This window comes from Budorcas taxicolor, chromosome 5 (genome assembly GCF_023091745.1).
Source record: "Budorcas taxicolor isolate Tak-1 chromosome 5, Takin1.1, whole genome shotgun sequence".
NCBI lineage: Eukaryota > Metazoa > Chordata > Mammalia > Artiodactyla > Bovidae > Budorcas > Budorcas taxicolor.
This window is the reverse complement of record NC_068914.1, coordinates 103,047,853-103,066,408: the sequence shown is the minus strand read 5'-3', so window position 1 is coordinate 103,066,408 and position 18,556 is coordinate 103,047,853. Positions and strand designations below refer to the sequence as shown.

Here is an 18,556-nt window from a genome sequence, read left to right as displayed (position 1 = left end):
TTTAAAAATTTCTCTTGGAATGCAAAACCCTAATAGTCTCACACACTATTAACTAAAATTAAGTCCTGATGCCATATTTTTATAAGGATTTATTTCCTTTTTAAGTTAAAAATTATCTTCAGACATAGATAATAGTTAAAACTGAGACAATTAGAGGAGAAGCAATATTTCTCAGAAAATATACAGATTTTGAGAGTGACTTAGGTCTTTACAGTTTTTCCTTCATTATTCCTAATCATACTTATTGGTGCTTTGATTTCCCTTTTCCATTAAGAAAGAAACAAGGATTTTTTTTTTCCTGAAAAAATTAGAGGACTGAGAGAAACAAGATTCTGAACTAACTGTAGGACTAGTCAAAGGCAGTCATAAAGTAATAATCTGAAAATAATCTAAATTGACTCTTATGAGTTTTTATTTTTCCCCATACAGTCATGATGACGTTCTTCCATGGTATTAGATGTCAGCAAACACAATCAGGAGTGGAACGAATCATTCTAGAAAAAAGATTAGGGTTTTTATAAAACCAAGCTATTATCCAAGATATCAAATTTAATAAATATTCTGTTCTCTTCTGTGACAAATTATTCTAGCTTATAAACCTAACCCCAAGAAAAAGATCCTCAAGTGAAAGGAAAAGATAAGGAAGTGGAATACTGTGTAGTATGCAAAGGGTGAAAACTGCTTGAGGATATATGTATTCATAAAATTACTTAAGATTTCCTTAGGAGTCTTAAAGTTATGAAGAGAAAATTTAGTTCACATAGAGAATGTGAGAAGCTAATTTGTTTCCAATTATATTGTGGAATTTAGAGAGCTTCCCACTCGTGTCTCACAATTTGTATAAAATAAGGAACCCAATCCTTAATAGACATTTAAATATTGTCAGTTTTTAAAAGTGATGAATTTGGGGAATGCTAGTGATCTTTTCTCAAAGAAGCCATGCTTACAATTTACTATGGAATAGCATATGTGTCCTGAAAATCACTTCCAGTTATCTTATTTAACACAATGGCCAGCATTTGTTTATCATATAGGTTAATTTTCACTTTCAATGAGCCACATGCCTGTTTCAACAATGAGATTCAAGACACTGCTGCTAAGTCACTTCAGTCCTGTATTGACTGTTTGAGACCCTATGGACTGTAGCCTGCCATGTTCCTTTGTACATGGAAATTCTCCAGGCTGAATACCGGGGTGTGTTGCCATGCCCTTCTCCAGGGGATCTTCCCAACCTAGAGATGGAACCCACATCTCTTATGTCTCCTGAATTGGCAGGCATGTACTTTACCACCAATGCCACCTGGGAAGCCTTTATCCAAGACAGGAGAATTCATTAAAAAGAAAGGGACAGAAAGGAATATGTAACTTGTTATCCTAAGATCCATGGGACTAAGGGGGAAAAAAGCATGAATGAGTTGTAAGGAAAAAAACTCTGAAATGATGTCTTATAAATTTGGATATATTTTTAATTACTTTACCAAAAGCATCCCAGGAATGGTTAACACCTCACATTCCAGAAATGGTTTATAGATCAGAGTCATCAGTTCAGTTCAGTTCAGTCGCTCAGTCATGTCTGACTCTTATACACAATTGTTAATTAGAGATGATTTTTGTTAACTGAGAACAATGACTTTTATATTTGTAAATATGTATCAAATTCTGGGTTGCCTGAATTTATTGAGGGAGCTCAGCTTTTTTTTTAACATAAATGCATTATTATTACTGTTAATTGGAATGACAAAATAAAGATTTTCATTGCTATTTCATCTCTATACTAATACAGTGACAAAATAGAAATTCTATTAAGGGAATATTAATGTAGATGCTTCCCAGGTGGTACAGTTGGTAAATAGTCTGTTTGCCAATGCAAGATTTGCAAGAGACTTGGGTCCAATACTTGGATGGGGAAGATCCCCTGAAGTAGAAGATGGCACCCCCACCCAAGTATTCTTGCCTGGAAAATTCTATGGGCAGAGGAGCCTCGTGGGCTACAGTCAAAGGGGCTGCAAAGTGTTGTACACGGCTAGAAACAGAAATGGAGAGAATACTAGTAACATTTAGATGGCAGAAATTTTGAAGAAAAAAATATTCTCTGGAAGGTAATGTTTGTTTTCAGATATTTATACACTTTGTTTGAGAGCTTAGCTGAAGAGCCAATGGAGTGAAGATACCATCTGTGGGATTATGACTGAACACCTCTAAGTCAGAATACTACCCATGCAGAATGACACAGCAGCATCACAGGAGCCTTGATTAGTCTTGGATAGCTGGTCCCCCAACATTCCTGCTAGCAGGCCTCCACCAGGGTCCCTAAGGGAGCGCCACCCTGTGCTTTGGGACCAAGGTCAGGTGCAAAGAGCCCTTCTTCCTGGGACACTGGGTGCAGCCAGAAAGGTAGTCACCCCTTCACCCATCATGGCACCCCAATTTATAGGGAACCTGGTGCCAAACCATTCATAGATGACCTAATTCTGGTTTGGGATTTCCTATGTAGCAGAGCTACATAGGAAACAACTAAGGTCTGTCTAGTCAAGGCTATGGTTTTTCCAGTAGTCATATATGGATGTGAGAGTTGGGCTGTGAAGAAAGCTGAGCACTGAAGAATTGATGCTTTTGAACTGTGGTGTTGGAGAAGATTCTTGAGAGTCCCTTGGACTACAAGGAGATCCAACCAGTCCATTCTAAAGGCGATCAGTCCTGGGTGTTCTTTGGAAGGAATGATGCTAAAGCTGAAACTCCAGTACTTTGGCCACCTCATGCGAAGGGTTGACTCATTGGAAAAGACTCTGATGCTGGGAGGGATTGAGGGTAGGAGGATAAGGGGACGACAGAGGATGAGATGAATGGATGGCATCACCAACTCGATGGACGTGAGTTTGAGGGAACTCTGGGAGTGGTGATGGACAGGGAGGCCTGGCTTGCTGCAATTCATGTGGTCGCAAAGATTCGGACACGTCTGAGTGACTGAACTTAACTGAACTGACTGTTGTAGCAGAGCAGCTCCGTTTCTACTATCTACTGAAAGCTTCAATAATTTGGCCAGTTGATGCCAACAGTTGACTCATTGGAAAGGACTATGATCCTGGGAAAGATTGAGGGCAGAAGGAGAAGAGGATGTCAGAGGCATGACATCACCATGGCATGATGGCATGGATGGCATCACCAGTGCAATAGACATGAACTTGAGCAAACTCTGGGAGATGGTGAGGGACAGGGAAGCTTGGCATGCTGCAGTCCACGGGGTCACAACGAGTCGGACACAGCTTGGGGAATGAACAACACAGTTTGGTTTCCTTAACTCATAACATAGATCCAATCTACTAAATGTCCACTCTGCCTCCTCTCTTGACTGTCTAATATCTGAGAAGACTGCTGAAGCAAATCCATTATCTGGATTCCTTTATTCCATTATCTGGGTCCTCAGAAGAGAAGTATGAGGTTGGGAGGTTAATCTGAGTCTGAGTGGAAACTTAGAAATCTGTCATTGTTAAAGGTTTCACTCCAATGACTTATTTTGGAGACATATCCACTGGGTGACTTTTTCCTGACACATTTAGGTTTTCTATATTACAGTAGAGAACAACAGTTCAAGGAACCAGCTGACACAAACTAGGATAGGATGATTTTATGGGGCTTGAAAAAAGACAAAGTCTTTCCCAACAGGAGGGAACCCTCTAAGAGTGGGGGGTGGGGCATTTTACAAGTCAACAGGTAGCATTTATTTTACTATATTTCCTAGGTTTCAGAAAGATCTAGGTTATAATCCCTGCTTTTTCAATTCAGGTATGTGATTTGGATAAGATTTTTAAAAATTGTTTCTACTCTGATTTCAACCCGTAAAACAGGGATTTTTATAAAGAAATATTCTATGTGAAACACACATACTGGCATATGGTAAAAACTTACTTTACACTGTTCTATACATCTGTGTCTCTTTTGTTGTCTCTATGGGGAGAGAGGTGGGTGGGGTGTTCAGGATAGGCAATATGTGTACACCCGTGGCGGATCTATGTTAATGTATGGCAAAACCAATATAATATTGTAAAGTAAAATAAAATAAAATTAAATTTTAAAAAAACTTACTTTAAAGTAAGTTACCTATTTTTATTAACTTGTTTTTAAAAATCTCCTGAATTATGTTAGCATGGCATAGTAAGTTTACTTTCAGAGACAAATCCCAGTGTTATACATGTATAATCCCCTTCTCTGTGTCTTCCCTTTCTGTTTTCTCCCGAAGGTTACTTAAAAGAAGAAAAATGAGAAACTACACAAAAATAACAGAATTTATCCTCCTGGGACTCTCGGATGACCCACAACTTCAGGTTGTGATCTTTGTCTTTCTGCTCATCACCTATGTGCTCAGCATCACTGGGAACTTGACCATTATCACACTGACCCTGGTGGATATCCACCTCCAGACCCCCATGTATTTCTTCCTCAGGAGTTTCTCCATATTGGAAGTTTCATTTACAACTGTCACTATTCCCAAGTTCTTGGCCACCATTATTACGGGAGATAAAACCATCTGTTTTAATGACTGTATGACTCAGTTATTTTTTTTCATTTTTTTGGGAGTCACTGAGTTTTACCTTCTGGTTGCCATGTCCTATGACCGTTTCATTGCCATCTGCAAACCGCTGCATTACATGACCATCATGAATCACAGAGTCTGCACACTGCTTGTCTTGGCCTCTTGGCTGATGTCATTCTTAATTATATTCCCATTACTCATGTTCTTCATACAGCTTGATTACTGTAAGTCCAATGTTATCAACCATTTTACTTGTGATTATTTCCCTTTATTATACCTTTCTTGTTCAGACACCAAATTCCTAGAGATACTGGGGTTTTCCTGTGCTGTGTTTATTCTATTGTTCACTTTAGCATTAATAATTCTGTCCTACACATATGTCATCAGAACAATTTTGAGGATCCCTTCTACCACTCAGAGGACAAAGGCCTTTACCACGTGTTCGTCCCACATGATTGTCATCTCCATCTCTTATGGCAGCTGCATTTTCATGTATGTGAATCCATCTGCAAAAGACAGGGTCTCTTTGAGCAAGGGAGTAGCTGTGCTAAATACCTCAGTAGCACCCATGCTGAATCCCTTTATCTACACTCTTAGGAATCGGCAAGTCAAGAGAGCTTTCATGGACATGGCAAGGAAGACTATGTTTTTCTCAAGGAAATGAAAATATAAAAATCCTGTTTCATGAATTAGAGGCATATGAATGAAGAACAATTAAATTAAAATCCAGTTTTTTCAAAATTTATTAATATCCACACAGCCTCCCTAGATTCATTTTCATCATTTATATGTTAACTGTCAGCAGTTTACTAAGGATATTTGCATATGTGTATTTTATTTTTGCCATTTAAATTCGAACACTTCATATATGTACATATATATACAAATACGTTTTTGTCCATTCAGATTGCAAACCTTCTCTCATGCACTTTTCTTCTGGTGAAATTTCAAAATGTAAGAGAGAATAGCATTTAGTGATTTCACCAGAATTACTCTTTTCAGTAACTGAGTAAATATTGTATCATGTTTAACTTTATTTTTTATTACTACACAAGGACAATAAACATAATCTGACAGCCTCATTAGAATATTGCATATACTCTCCTTTCCATACTGTGGCCAATTTAGTAACTAGGTGAAAAAGATACAACTTAAAAGAATAATGTAATTACATTTTCTTGGGAAATCAAATAACTTTCTCATTACTGAATTTAACATTTTCTGTGCTATATAATTTATCAACTCAAAGACTATTCTAATGAAGAAAACCATGAAAGCAGTTAGGGAAAACTATGAAATAGCCTCCACTTCTTAGGGAACTCCAAAATTAACACATGTATCATAACAATTCTTTTTAAATGCCTGAAGAAATTATCAATTTAAAAAATATACAACATGAGAGTGGCACTTTAAATTTTATTTGGGGCAATATGAGGATTGCAATCTGGGAGACAGACCTCAGATATCAGTGAGAAACAGATCTAAAGAGGTATAGGGGGAGGACAGTATGTATGTGATTTGGTAAAAGGGGAGTATATGTATTCAAGCACATTGTTTTTGTAGAAAGTTTCTGCTCGTCTCATGAAACGTCTGCTAGTTATGAGAAACAGTTGTCTCCATGAAGAATTTTAGTGTTTTTCTGATATGAGGAGAATTAAGAATTGGGCTCATAACATCAGCTTCTGAGACTATTTAACTATCTGAAGACCCATCCTGCCAGTTTTCCCAGAGCACAAAGTGTCTCACTCCTGATCTCCACACTGAACTCCTTCAGGCGGTGTTGAACATCAGCAGCTGCACAGCACATAATTTAATCCTTGTAGAGGCAGATGGCAAGCACTCATGGCAAGTGCCAATTTGTAGCTGATGAAATAAATATTACTGGATACCAAATATGACTGCATTTACTATGGCCAGTTGTATATTTAAATAAAAGCTTGATGTTAAGCTGATCTTTTCATAATCAGTAGCTAAGGGAGAAAGCAATGGCACCCCACTCCAGTACTCTTGCCTGGAAAATCCCATGGACGGAGGAGCCTGGTAGGCTGCAGTCCATGGGGCCTCTAAGAGTGGGACACGACAGAGTGACTTCACTTTCACTTTTCACTTTTATGCATTGAAGAAGGAAATGGCAACCCACTCCAGTGTTCTTGCCTGGAGAATCCCAGGGATGGGGGAGCCTGATGGGCTGCCGTCTATGGGGTCGCACTTAGTCAGACTGAAGTGACTTAGCAGCAGTAGCAGCAGCAGCAGCAGCAGCAGCTAAGGGGTATTATAACTTTCTCATATTTGTGACTATTCTGAGACAATAGCTTGTACATACAATTCATTTAATTGCCTCTTTAAGTGATATGCCTACTCAATAGGAGTAAAGAAGGTAACAAGAGCAAAGTTTTGCCATGAATAAACTTGAGGGTTTTTGTTAAAAATGCTTATTTTAAGCATTATCATATTGTAAAATGTACTGATTAGAATTTATATGAATAATCATGCAAGATCATGCAATTCTGGCCCTGAACACTTATTTTTTTTCTGTTTTCCATGAATTCAAAAATTTATATAATGATGAGAGGTACTCAAACTTATCCCTCATTTTTAAACCATTATTATACAAAGACTGTAACTATAACTCACAGGCACGTTTTTCCTGATATTCACATACTATCCTCAATTGACAGTCTTAGATCCATCATTTGATGAAACACAGGAAAAACAACTTATAAAAAAATACTGAGATTTCCACTTTGTAGGAAATTCATGCCATTACTTTTTCCTTCCCTCATGCTGAAACATTTATAATTTCTAAGATTGATTGGGAGCATGTGAAAATACTGAAGTTTAGACTTGATTGAGGATTGTGAGTTCTTATTCACGCAATAAAAATATACCATAAACAGTAGATAGGTTAGTTCTGGGAATTAAAAGAACTGTAAAAATTTTACAAAAGATATGAACGAGTCTACACTGATATTGTCAGATAATGCAGCTCTCTACATCATTCTATACAAACTCTTCAGTGGTTAGTTTAAATGTTTGCTATCAGTATAATTATTTTGACTATCAATAGCAGGGGTCAACACAGACTTTTCCTGTAGAAGGGTAATATATTAATAATTTAGAATTTTTAGGCATAGTGTCCCTGATGCAATTACTCAGTTCTTCCTGTCTTTATTTTGGATGCAGCTATGAACAACATGTAAATGAAAGGGCTCAGGTGTGTTCAATAAAACTTTTAATAAAAATAGGTGGTGGGCCAAATTTTCCCAGTGGGCTATGGATCGTCCACAGACTTCCTGTATCAAAATTTTCCTAAACATTGACCCATATATTATTTCTTATTTAAAGTAAGGTAGTATGACTAATAGGTCCATCTAGTCAAAGCTATGTTTTTTCCAGTAGTCATGTATGGATGTGAGAGTTGGACTATAAAGAAAGCTGAGTGCTGAAGTATTGATGCTTTTGAACTGTTGTGTTGGAGAAGACTCGTGAGAGTTCCTTGGACTGCAAAGAGATCCAAACAGTCCATCCTAAAGGAAATCAGTCCTGAATCTTCATTGGAAGGACTGATGTTGAAGCTGAATCGCCAATAATTTGGCCACCTGATGTGAAGAACTGACTCATTTGAAGAAACCCTGATGCTGGGAAAGAAGGAAGGTGGGAGGAGAAGGGGACGACAGAAGATGCAATTGTTGGATGGCATCACTGACTCATAAGACATGAGTTTGAGTAAACTCTGGGAGTTGGTGATGGATAGGGAGGCCTGGCGTGCTGCAGTCCATGGTGTTGCAAAGAGTCAGACACAACTGAGTGACTGAACTGTTTATGACTAAAATGAGGAAATTCTTGACAGAGGTAAGGTTTTAAAATTTAATTCCAACATTTTTCACATGCATATGAATGATGATAATCTTATAAGATATTTCCAGAGGAAAAGATAAAGTAATATTTCTGAAAGAGAATAACAATTACAGGTACCTCAGAATGTTGTTGGCAGGATTCAGTGAGCCAATAGGAAGAAATTGCTTTCTTCTAGAAAATAATTCTCTAGAATAAGTTTGAAATATAGTAATTGTTAAACATAATTATCTCTACCCTCTTCTTTCTTGCCCTTCTCTTCATTTTTGTTATCTTGGATGAGTGACAATTTCAGAAATCCACATTATTCCTGAGATTCTTTTTCTTAAACAAAATGGCTTACATTGTAACATTTTATACTTCATCAAATACATACACATAAAAAACAATTTACAGAAAATTCTAAAGCAATATTCAGCTTTATCCAATTTACTTGGTTCAATGTATGGGGAAGTTTAGAATAGGAATGAATAAAAAGGCACCATGTAACTGTAGTGAAATAGTTTTGAGAGAATATGAATGAAGAAATCATTGACCAGAACTTTTATTTTTCAATGCTACAGATACTTGCATTTACTTGAGAAAAAGATAACATTTTGGATGATATCTTAAAGGCTTGCTTCACTTGCTGGTTAGGAGCAACAGAAGTATTTAGAATTGCTACTCCTTTCGTCAAGGATGCCTCTTATTTTGCTGATGCGTTGGCATACATGAATATGCAGCTTCCATAAGAGATGGAAATGACAATCATGTGAGAGGAGCATGTAGAAAATGCCTTTTTTCTCTGACTGTCAAAAGGCAGTCTCAGAATTGTCTTGAGGATGAACATATAGGATAGAATTATTAATGCCAAAGTAAAAAGCAGAATCTCTATTGCAGAGTAAAAACTTCAAGGTGCCATGTGTCTGAGCAGGATATTTGCAAGAGGGGGAAATAGTCACAAGCAAAGTGATTGATGATATTAGAACCACAGTAATCTAACTGGAGAAAAAGAATAACAGGTGGGAAGATGTTTAAGAGCTCTGCCAGCCAAGCACAAAAGACAAGCAATACACAGACTCTGTTGTTCATGATGGTTGTGTAATGCAGGGGTTTGCAGATAGCTACATAGCGATCATAGGACATGGCAGTTAGAAGATAAAACTCAGTGATACTCAAGAAAATGAAGAAAAACATCTGAGCTGTACCATTGTTGTATGAAATTGCTTTGTCCCTAGTGATAATTGTGCCCAGAAATCTAGGAATACAGATTTTGTAAAGGAAATTTCTAATATAGAGAAGTTCCTGAGGAAAAAATACATAGGTGTCTATAGATGGGGGTCCACCAAGGTGAGAATGATGATGGTTAAATTTCCAGTGACACTTAATATACGTGATGATTAAAAAGAGAAAAATCACAATCTGAAACTCTGGGTCATCTGATAGGCCCAGAAGAATGACTTCTGTGGGTCTTGTGTAGTTTTTCATTTCTGATTCTATTCTCCCTCATTAGAACAGAAAATGTATGCTCTCCTTATAGGACATAAAAAAAAATGTTAAAAGATATTTGAGGATAGAATACAAAAGTTTTAAAGCTTCCATCATGAAGATAGTGTTTGAAATTTAAAATCTCTGTTCCCATACAGTAACTTTCTCCAGTTTCCATTCAACCTTTCATTCAAATAATGAATATTAGTCACTCAGTCACTCAAGTCGCTCAGTCATGTCTGACTCTTTGCGACCCGATGGACTGTAGCCTGCCAAGCTCCTTTGTCCGTGGGATTTTCGGGGAGTGGATTGCCATTTCCTTCTCCAGGGGATCTTCCCCACCCAGGGATCAAACCCGGGTCTTCCGCAGTGTAGACAGATGCTTTACTGTCTGAGCCAGGGTAAGTCCAAATGAATATTATCTGAAGTTAAATATTGAGCTCTCATCCCAAAAATACAGTCTCACAGGCCATGGATGAAATAAAAGTTACATGTTAACATTTAAACTGGGACATTTCTTCTACTGTTTTCTTTACTAAGACTTTAGATTATTCTTTAAAATATTTAGTTTCTTTGGTAATAATATGATAATATTTAATTTATTCTTCTCCTTTCCTCAGTATTATAAAAACCAGTATGCTTTGTAGATAATCTAAATACAGAGTTTATAAGCTTACAGAGGCTATGTAGCCCTCTTCCACTTTTATATTTTGAAAAACTGCGACCCACTGTGTTTAGGAAACTTTCACAAGTTTAAATGAGTAGTCTACATAGTAAATATCTCACTTTAGTGTATGTGTTTATCCATGGGAATATTTTTTTGGTATTCTCTGCTTTCTTATGGGTTTGGTTGATGCAACCCTTTTCCCCCATCATTGTTTTCTTTTTCTGATAAAAGGCCAGAAGGACAAGAGAGTGTAACTTCTGCTACTAAAATAAATATTGCCTAGAAATAGTTTAGTTCATGCAATGAACACATCAATTTTCTTTTGTTTTACAATATTGCTTTAGAAAGTGTCCAAGTAGATGGTCAAAACTTTTACTGGGAAGCAGATGTTCCTTTACATAGGAAATGTCATTTTATTTCTGTAACAGAAAACCATTTAACTTAAGAAAAGTTAAGGAAAAGCTCTAGACTTATTGCTGTGCTGGTTCTTTAGGACTCTGAATAGTCTTCTTGTTAGTAGATAATCACATTTTAATATAAAAAGGTTTTGAATTCACAAACCCATAAACAAATACTATTTTGATGTATGGCAAAATGAATATTGTAAAGTAATTAACCTCCAATTAAGATAAATAAATTTATATTAAAAAATAAAAAATATTTTAATGAGATAGAGTCATATTGTTATACTGGAAAATAACAAAGATACTTACTCCCTGGTTCTTCTTGATGATTTAGTCTCAAATTTTAAAGTCTGATTACTTCTGTACTTATATAAATTCTGAGTTGGTGAATTGAGTTGGCAATTTATTTGGTTTCTTATGTACTCTCAAATCAAGTTGTCATGGCTCTCAAGGTTTATAGTTTTCATTATGGTTAGACTGGTAATATTTGACCCACAATATCCTTCATTCTTGCTGTTGCAACATTTGAGGAATATTTTCAATTATAATGCAATGCATAGTTGCCCTTTGTTTCTTACCCAAGCTCTATGTATAAACTTAATTACACCTGGGTAGAATCATAAAGTAGTTCTTACACTTGCTCCTTTTCATATAATATGAAACACTACTTACTAAGACATTTTCTTTGTGTTAATGCAAAGATTTTAAATGAATATTTTGTAATTCTATGATAATCTATCTATACAATTTAAGTAACATATTTCTTAGGCTTCAGAGCTTAACATTTTCTACAGATTCTGCTTTGAAAAACAGAAAATAGGAATGTTCTTCTCTATGTATGTCATACACATGGAACTGGATTTATTTTATATGTCTCCTGTTAGCCCAAGGGAATCTAAGAGAGGGCCAATGAGGCATCATTAAAAGATACAGGTGAATCAGTTTTGTAAATATGGATGAAAAATGTAAAAAGGCAAAGTGACTGAGATATATGAGGCAACTTCAGAAACAGCATGTGATACTGAGTGTGTGAAAACTTAATTTAGATTTGACTCTTGTATGATTATGTTTAAGGAATCTACTTTTTTCTCCCAGAAATTCTGGACTTACCCTTAAGAGAGTTAGTGTGCTTATATCCCTTGAGTTTTGAGTTTACATCATAGAAACAGAGAATCTCTAGGAATAGATTAGTATTTGTACAACTCCAGAGAGGCAGTTGTTAAACATTTACCAGAAGTTGTTAATCCTTCTCATTTAGAACATCTGTCAGCCATGCAGTGGATACTCAATAAATATTTTAAAATAAATAAACATATTTAAGGTGGATTCATGTCAATGTATGGCAAAACCAACACAGAACTGTAAAGTAAAATAAAGTAAAAATTAAAAATAAAATAAAATAATAATTTATGAGCAAAGTCAATCCCTGTTAATCAACGGAACCTTAACAACTGATTGCAACATGTATTATTGTTAAAGAATTTGAGAAAGAAAATATGAAAAGAATCACTAGTTGGAAACACAAATGAAGGTGAAGTCTCTCACCATGGCAGATTTCAAGCTATCAGTGTACCCTTACAGAACTCAGAAGTGAGAAGAGACTTGCAACCCTCGGCTCCCAGGATGTGGTCCAGGCAAACTCCAGCACATCACTGCTGGGAGTGCATCTACAAAGTAGATAAAGATCCCTGCTTTCATGGGGTGAGGGATGTAAGAGAATATAGACAATAAACCTGAACATAATTGACCAGTAAACTATATATATGGTATTTCATATGTTAGTCAGTAGTTTGTAAAAGAAGAGAAAACTGAAAAATCGTGGAAGTGGGGAGATACTGTAATATTAAAAAATGTCATTGGGGTGGATTTGGCCCAGTTCATATTTTTGTTAAAGAAAGCTGTGGTACATATACACAATGGAATATTATTCAGCCATTAAAAAGAATACATTTGAATCAGTTCTAATGAGGTGGATGAAACTGGAACCTATTATACAGAGTGAAGTAAGCCAGAAAGAAAAACACCAATACAGTATACTAACACATATATATGGAATTTAGAAAGATGGTAACCATAACCCTGTATGTGAGACAGCAAAAGAGACACAAATGTATAGTACAGCCTTTTGTGCTCAGAGGGAGAGGGAGAGGGTGAGATGGTTTGGGATAATGGCATTGAAACATGTATATTATTTTATGTGAAAAGAATTGCCTGTCCAGGTTCAATGTGAGATACAGGGTGCTTGGGGCTGCTGCACTGGGATGACTCAGATGGAGGGGATGGGGAGGGAGATGGGAGGGGGTTTCAGGCTGGGGAACACATGTAGACCCATGGCTGATCCATGTCAATGTATGGAAAAGCCAATAAAATATTGTAAAGTAAAAAAAAAAAAAAAGATAATGTAACATAGTATTACAAAGAAAAAACAAATATTTTATTGAACATGCCTGAGCCCTTCCATTCACACAATGCTCATAGCAGCATTTGTATTACAAAGATGGAGAGTTGAATAGTTTCAACAGGGACACTATGGTCTGCAAATTCTAAATTATTGATATAATGCCCTTTTACAGAAAAATTGTGTTTACCTCTGATATTGATAATCAATGTTTACATGCAGATTGCAAACATTTATACTAAAAACTAAGGAGTTTGTACAGAGTTATGTGGAGAGCTACATTATCTGATAGTATCAGCATAAACTCCTCTTTTGTAATTCATTCACAGTTCTTTTAATTCCCAGACTACACTTTATGGTGTCAAGAACTCACAATCATCAATCAAGTCTAAACTTCAGTATCTTCAAATATTTCCAATTAGGCCAGGAAATCATAAATGTTTCAGCATGAGGGGAGGAAATAGTAATTCCACAACTTTCCTACAAAGTGGAAATCTCCTCTATTTTTTAATAAGTTGTTTTATTTGTTTTTCAGTAAATTTTGGAGTTGTGTCTCTCAACTGATAATAGTACATGAATATCAGGAAGAATTTTGCTCAGTGAATTACAATTATACTCTTTCTGGGTAAATGTTTTAAAAATGTAGGATGAGTTTGAGTATCCCTCATTGTTATTTCAAGTGTTGACTTCACGGAAAACATAAAAAATAAAATAAAATTTCAGTATAAGAATAGCATAATCTTGTATGAACATTTTATAAATTTTAATCAATACATTTTCCAAAGCAATGGAATTTTCTAGTACTTAAAATAAGGTGAACTTACAATCTTTTTTAACCTCAATTAACTTTGCCAATGTGAGCTTCTTTATCCCTACTAATTAGGTTTGTCATTTAAGCAGATTATTGAATCTGTAAGATATTACCTCAAAATAGCCACAGATATGAGAAAGTTACAAAAAACTCTTAGCTATTGATTATTGAAAAGATCAGCATAACATCAATAATTTTAGTATACAACTGGCCAGAAAAAATGTAGTCATATATGGTATCTGGTAATATTCATTCTTCAACCTTTCTTTAAGAATTGTTACAGCATATATGTAAATTAAATATTTCCAAAAAGAGGGGTATTTCACAGTTTTCCTAAATGTATATATTCATATTGATAAATTATATGGCACAGAAGATTTAAGCTGAGTGATGGAACTGAACTGAACTGAACTGAATGAGAAAAGTTGAGTTCTCAGAAAATATAATTACATTATGTTCTTAGTTGTATTGTTTTCACATAACTACTAGGTAGGCCACAATATGCAGAGGAGAGTATATGTAATAGTCTAATGAGATGAACAGATTATACATATGGCCATTGTAGAGTAAATTAAAAATAGTGCTTTACATGACTTAATATTTCCTGAAGTTCTAGAAAGAGAGTTACCTAGGGAGATCATAAAACACAGGTCTCTCTTGTGTGCTCTTGCTCTGCCTCTTCTGTCTTTAATTTTTTAAGAAATATTGTCCAAAAACATGGAATTAAAAACATTTCAAAGAAGAATTATGAGGTCAGTTCACTGCTATAGAGTGGAAGGACTAGCCTGAAGGAAGGGAAGTGTATGAGAGAAGGTTGGGAATTTGAATGGGGAAAAAATTGTATCTAATATCCTTGGCAAGAGCTGGCGATAAAAGTATGAGAAATGAAAAACAACTCTAGAGATACTATGTGAAAATAATTAGATTTATCAGTAATTTATAATAATTACTCAACAATAGTGTATGGCTTCCCCAATGGCCCAGTAGAGAAAGAATCTGCCTGCAGTGCAGAGACACAGAAGACACAGATTCAATCCCTGGGTCAGGAAGATTGCCTGGAGGAGGAAATGGCAACCCACTCCTGTATTTCTTGACTGAAAAATCTCATGGACAGAGGAGCCTAGCAGGCTACAATCTAAAGGACCACAAAGAGTTGGATGAGACTGAGATGAGCAGTAATGAACAATGATCAATAGTGTATATATGCCAGTCCCAGTCATCCTCACTTCCTCTGACAAGCAGTAGTTTATTGGATAGGTTAATATTCACTCTAAGTGAACCACAAGCCTGATTCAACTTGAGATATATAAGACATTAGAATTCTTAAGGGAGAAAAAGGGATATGAAGCTTGTTATCCTAAATTTCATGGGAATAGCGGGAAAAGTGTAGATAAGTCCTAAGGAAGGATAAGTCTGAAATGAGGTCTTAAAGACTTGGGTATATTCTTCATTGCTTTATCAAAAACATCCCAGGAATGGTTGACACTTCACATTCCAAAATGGTTTAAAGATCAGCGTTACGTACAGCTGTTAATGAGAGAACATTGTTGTTAATTGAGAACCATGACTTTTACACTTGCATTAGTAAATATTTACCAAATATTGAGTTGCCGTGAATTTGTCTAAAGACAATGTAAAGCCTGTTGTTTTTGTAAGTTTCAAGATATTGCTTTCCTCTGATCTTTGAGGATTAGCAAAAGGATATGCTCATTTTCTCCTAAACATCACATGATTTCCCAGTAGAATTGGCCACCATTCATCTCAGTTGGAATTTTCCCTAAATGGACAGTAGCTATAGTTTTCTTATACAGTAAAGTGAATGAAAAGGCTCAGGCTTGTAGAAGAAAAAAACTCTGAGAATTTTCACAATATGATGATGCATTACATACTAAAAAATGGCTTCCCTGGTGGCTCAAATGGTAAAGAATCTGCTGGCAATGCAGGAGACCCAGTTAGATCCCTTGGTCAGGAAGATCCCCTGGGGAAGGGAATGGCTACTCACTCCAGTATTCTTGCCTGGAGAATCTCATGAATACAGGAGCCTGATGGGATATAGTCCATAGGTTTGCAAAGAGCTGGACAGAACTGAGCAACTAAGCATGCACATACAACAAATCAATCAACCTATATCTTGAAATTAAATATTCTATTGCAGAAAGGTCTCTCCTGATACCAAAATGTAAATTTTACCATTCAAAGAGAATTCACAGAATGAGTGATCTTGAAAATAACTGAGTCAATTTATTGACCTTTTACAATAAATGCATTGTTATTATTGTTACTGTTAAACAGCCAGACAAAGTGAAAGTCTTTCATTGCTATTTAAGAATGATACCAAAGTACTGACAAAATAGAGATTTTACTAAGTGAATATCAATGTAGAAAAAAGGAAAATATAAAATACAACATAGGATAGAAAGCAGAATATTCACACACATATAGAGAGAATAATAATATTTAGATGGCAGAGATTTTGAAGAAAAAATGTTCTCTGAAAGATAATGTTTTATGTTTCATTTTAGATTCCAATTTAGTTTCCTTAGCCAATGACACAGATCCAGTCTATGAAAAATCCATTCTGCCTCCTCTGTACTCTGGACTCTACACAAGTTCCCCAACTTTTTGTACCAGGGATCAGTTTAGTAGATGACAACTTTTCCAAGGACCTGGGTGGAGGCTAGTTACAGGATGGTTCAAGCTCATTTTGTGTATTGTGCACTTTATTTCTATTATTATTATATCTTTGTCACATCAAATCATCAGGCATTAGATTTCAGAGTTCAGAAACCCTGGCTCCAATACTCGCGATGGTCACAATAGTGAATGCATTAGGTGTGATTCAGATAAGGAGTCAGAAGTTAGGAAGGTGGATGTGAGTCAGAGTGAGAGCTTAGAAGTCTTTCATATTGTTGAAGATTTAAGTCCAATGACTTTCACTTGGAAGACGGACTCATTTGAGTGGCCTTTTCCCTGACATATTTGGATTTTCTTAATTAACTAGCAAAGTAATAATATAAGAAATCAGGTAAAAGATTAGGAAATAATGCAATCTAACTGAATTTGAAGAAAAGATGAGGAGTTTCCCATTGGGAAAGAAATATTTTAGGGAAGGATTTAAAAGATCAACAGATAGCATTTCTAGTCCAGTATTTCAAATACATAGAAAAGCCTAGGTTAAAATTCCTGCTCTTCGCATTTAGAGTATGTGATATGGATAAAAATTTTAAGCATATTTTAACCCCATTTCAATCAGTGGAATAGTTATTTTAAAAGAAATATTCTATGAAAAACACACACTGCCATATGGTAAAAAGAAAAAAAAAATCTTTAAAGATAAGTTGTTTCAAAGATCTCCCAAGTTAAATTAGTATGGCATAGCCCTTCCAGAAATAAATTTCAGTGCTATCTGTGAATAGTTTCCTTTTCTTTAAGTCTCTTTGTGTTTTACCCTGAAGGATATTCAAATAAGAAGAAAAGAGGAAACTGCATAGAAAGAATAGAGTTTATCCTTCTGGGACTGTCAGATGACCCACAACTTCACGTTGTGATCTGTGTCTTTCTACTCACCACCTGCATGCTCAGCATCATTGGAAACCTGACCATTATCACCCTAACCCTGCTGGATGCCCACCTACACACCCTCATGTATTTCTTCCTCAGAAATGTCTCCATATTAGATGTGTCATCCACAAATGTCACTATACCCAAGTTCCTTATCACCATTATTACAGGAGATAAAACCTTTTCTTTTACTGATTGTATGGCTCAGTTTGTTTTTTTTTTTTCATTCTCTTGGGAGTCACTGAGTTTTGCCTACCGGCTGCAAAGACTTCTGACCATTACATTGCCATCTGCAAACAGCTACATTACATGAGCACCATGAATCATAGAGTCTGCATACTACTTATCTCGGCTTCTTGGCTGGCTTCATCCTTAATCATTTTCTCATCACTCATGCTGTTCAGACAACTTGATTATGCAATTGATCATTTTATTTGTGATTATTTCCCCTTTCACACATTTCTTGTTCAGACACCAAATTGCTAGAGATGATGGGCTTTTCCATTGCTGTGTTTACCTTAATGTTCACTGTGGTATTAATAATTATGTCCTATCCATATATCATCAGAACAATTTTGAGGTTCTCTTCCACCTCTCAGAGGACAAGGGCCTTTTCCACGTGTTCTTCCCACAAATTGTCATCTCCATCTCTTATGGCAGCTACATTTTCATGTACATGAATCCATCAGCAAAGGACAGGGTGTCTTTGAGCAAGGGAGTGGCTGTGCTAAACACCACAGTAATCCCCATGCTGAACCCCTTTATTTGTACCCTAAGGAATTTGAAAGTCAAGTCAGCCTTCATGGACATGAAGACTGTACTCTTCTTAGGAAATGAAAAAAATAAAAGCCTTGTTTTATAA

At 35.9% G+C, this 18,556-nt stretch overlaps 1 protein-coding gene and 2 pseudogenes across 1 annotated transcript; 2 read left to right on the top strand and 1 right to left on the bottom strand.

Annotated features, from left to right (window-relative positions):
- Positions 1 to 4,256: 4,256 nt before the first annotated feature.
- Positions 4,257 to 5,195, top strand: LOC128047566 (olfactory receptor 6C1-like). Its single transcript, XM_052639800.1, has one exon. It carries the CDS (start codon positions 4,257 to 4,259, stop codon positions 5,193 to 5,195), a length of 939 nt encoding a protein of 312 aa, XP_052495760.1.
- Positions 5,196 to 8,943: 3,748 nt separating this feature from the next.
- LOC128048651 (olfactory receptor 6C3-like) lies at positions 8,944 to 9,853 on the bottom strand (annotated as a pseudogene).
- Positions 9,854 to 16,940: 7,087 nt separating this feature from the next.
- Positions 16,941 to 18,556, top strand: LOC128048168 (olfactory receptor 6C1-like; annotated as a pseudogene).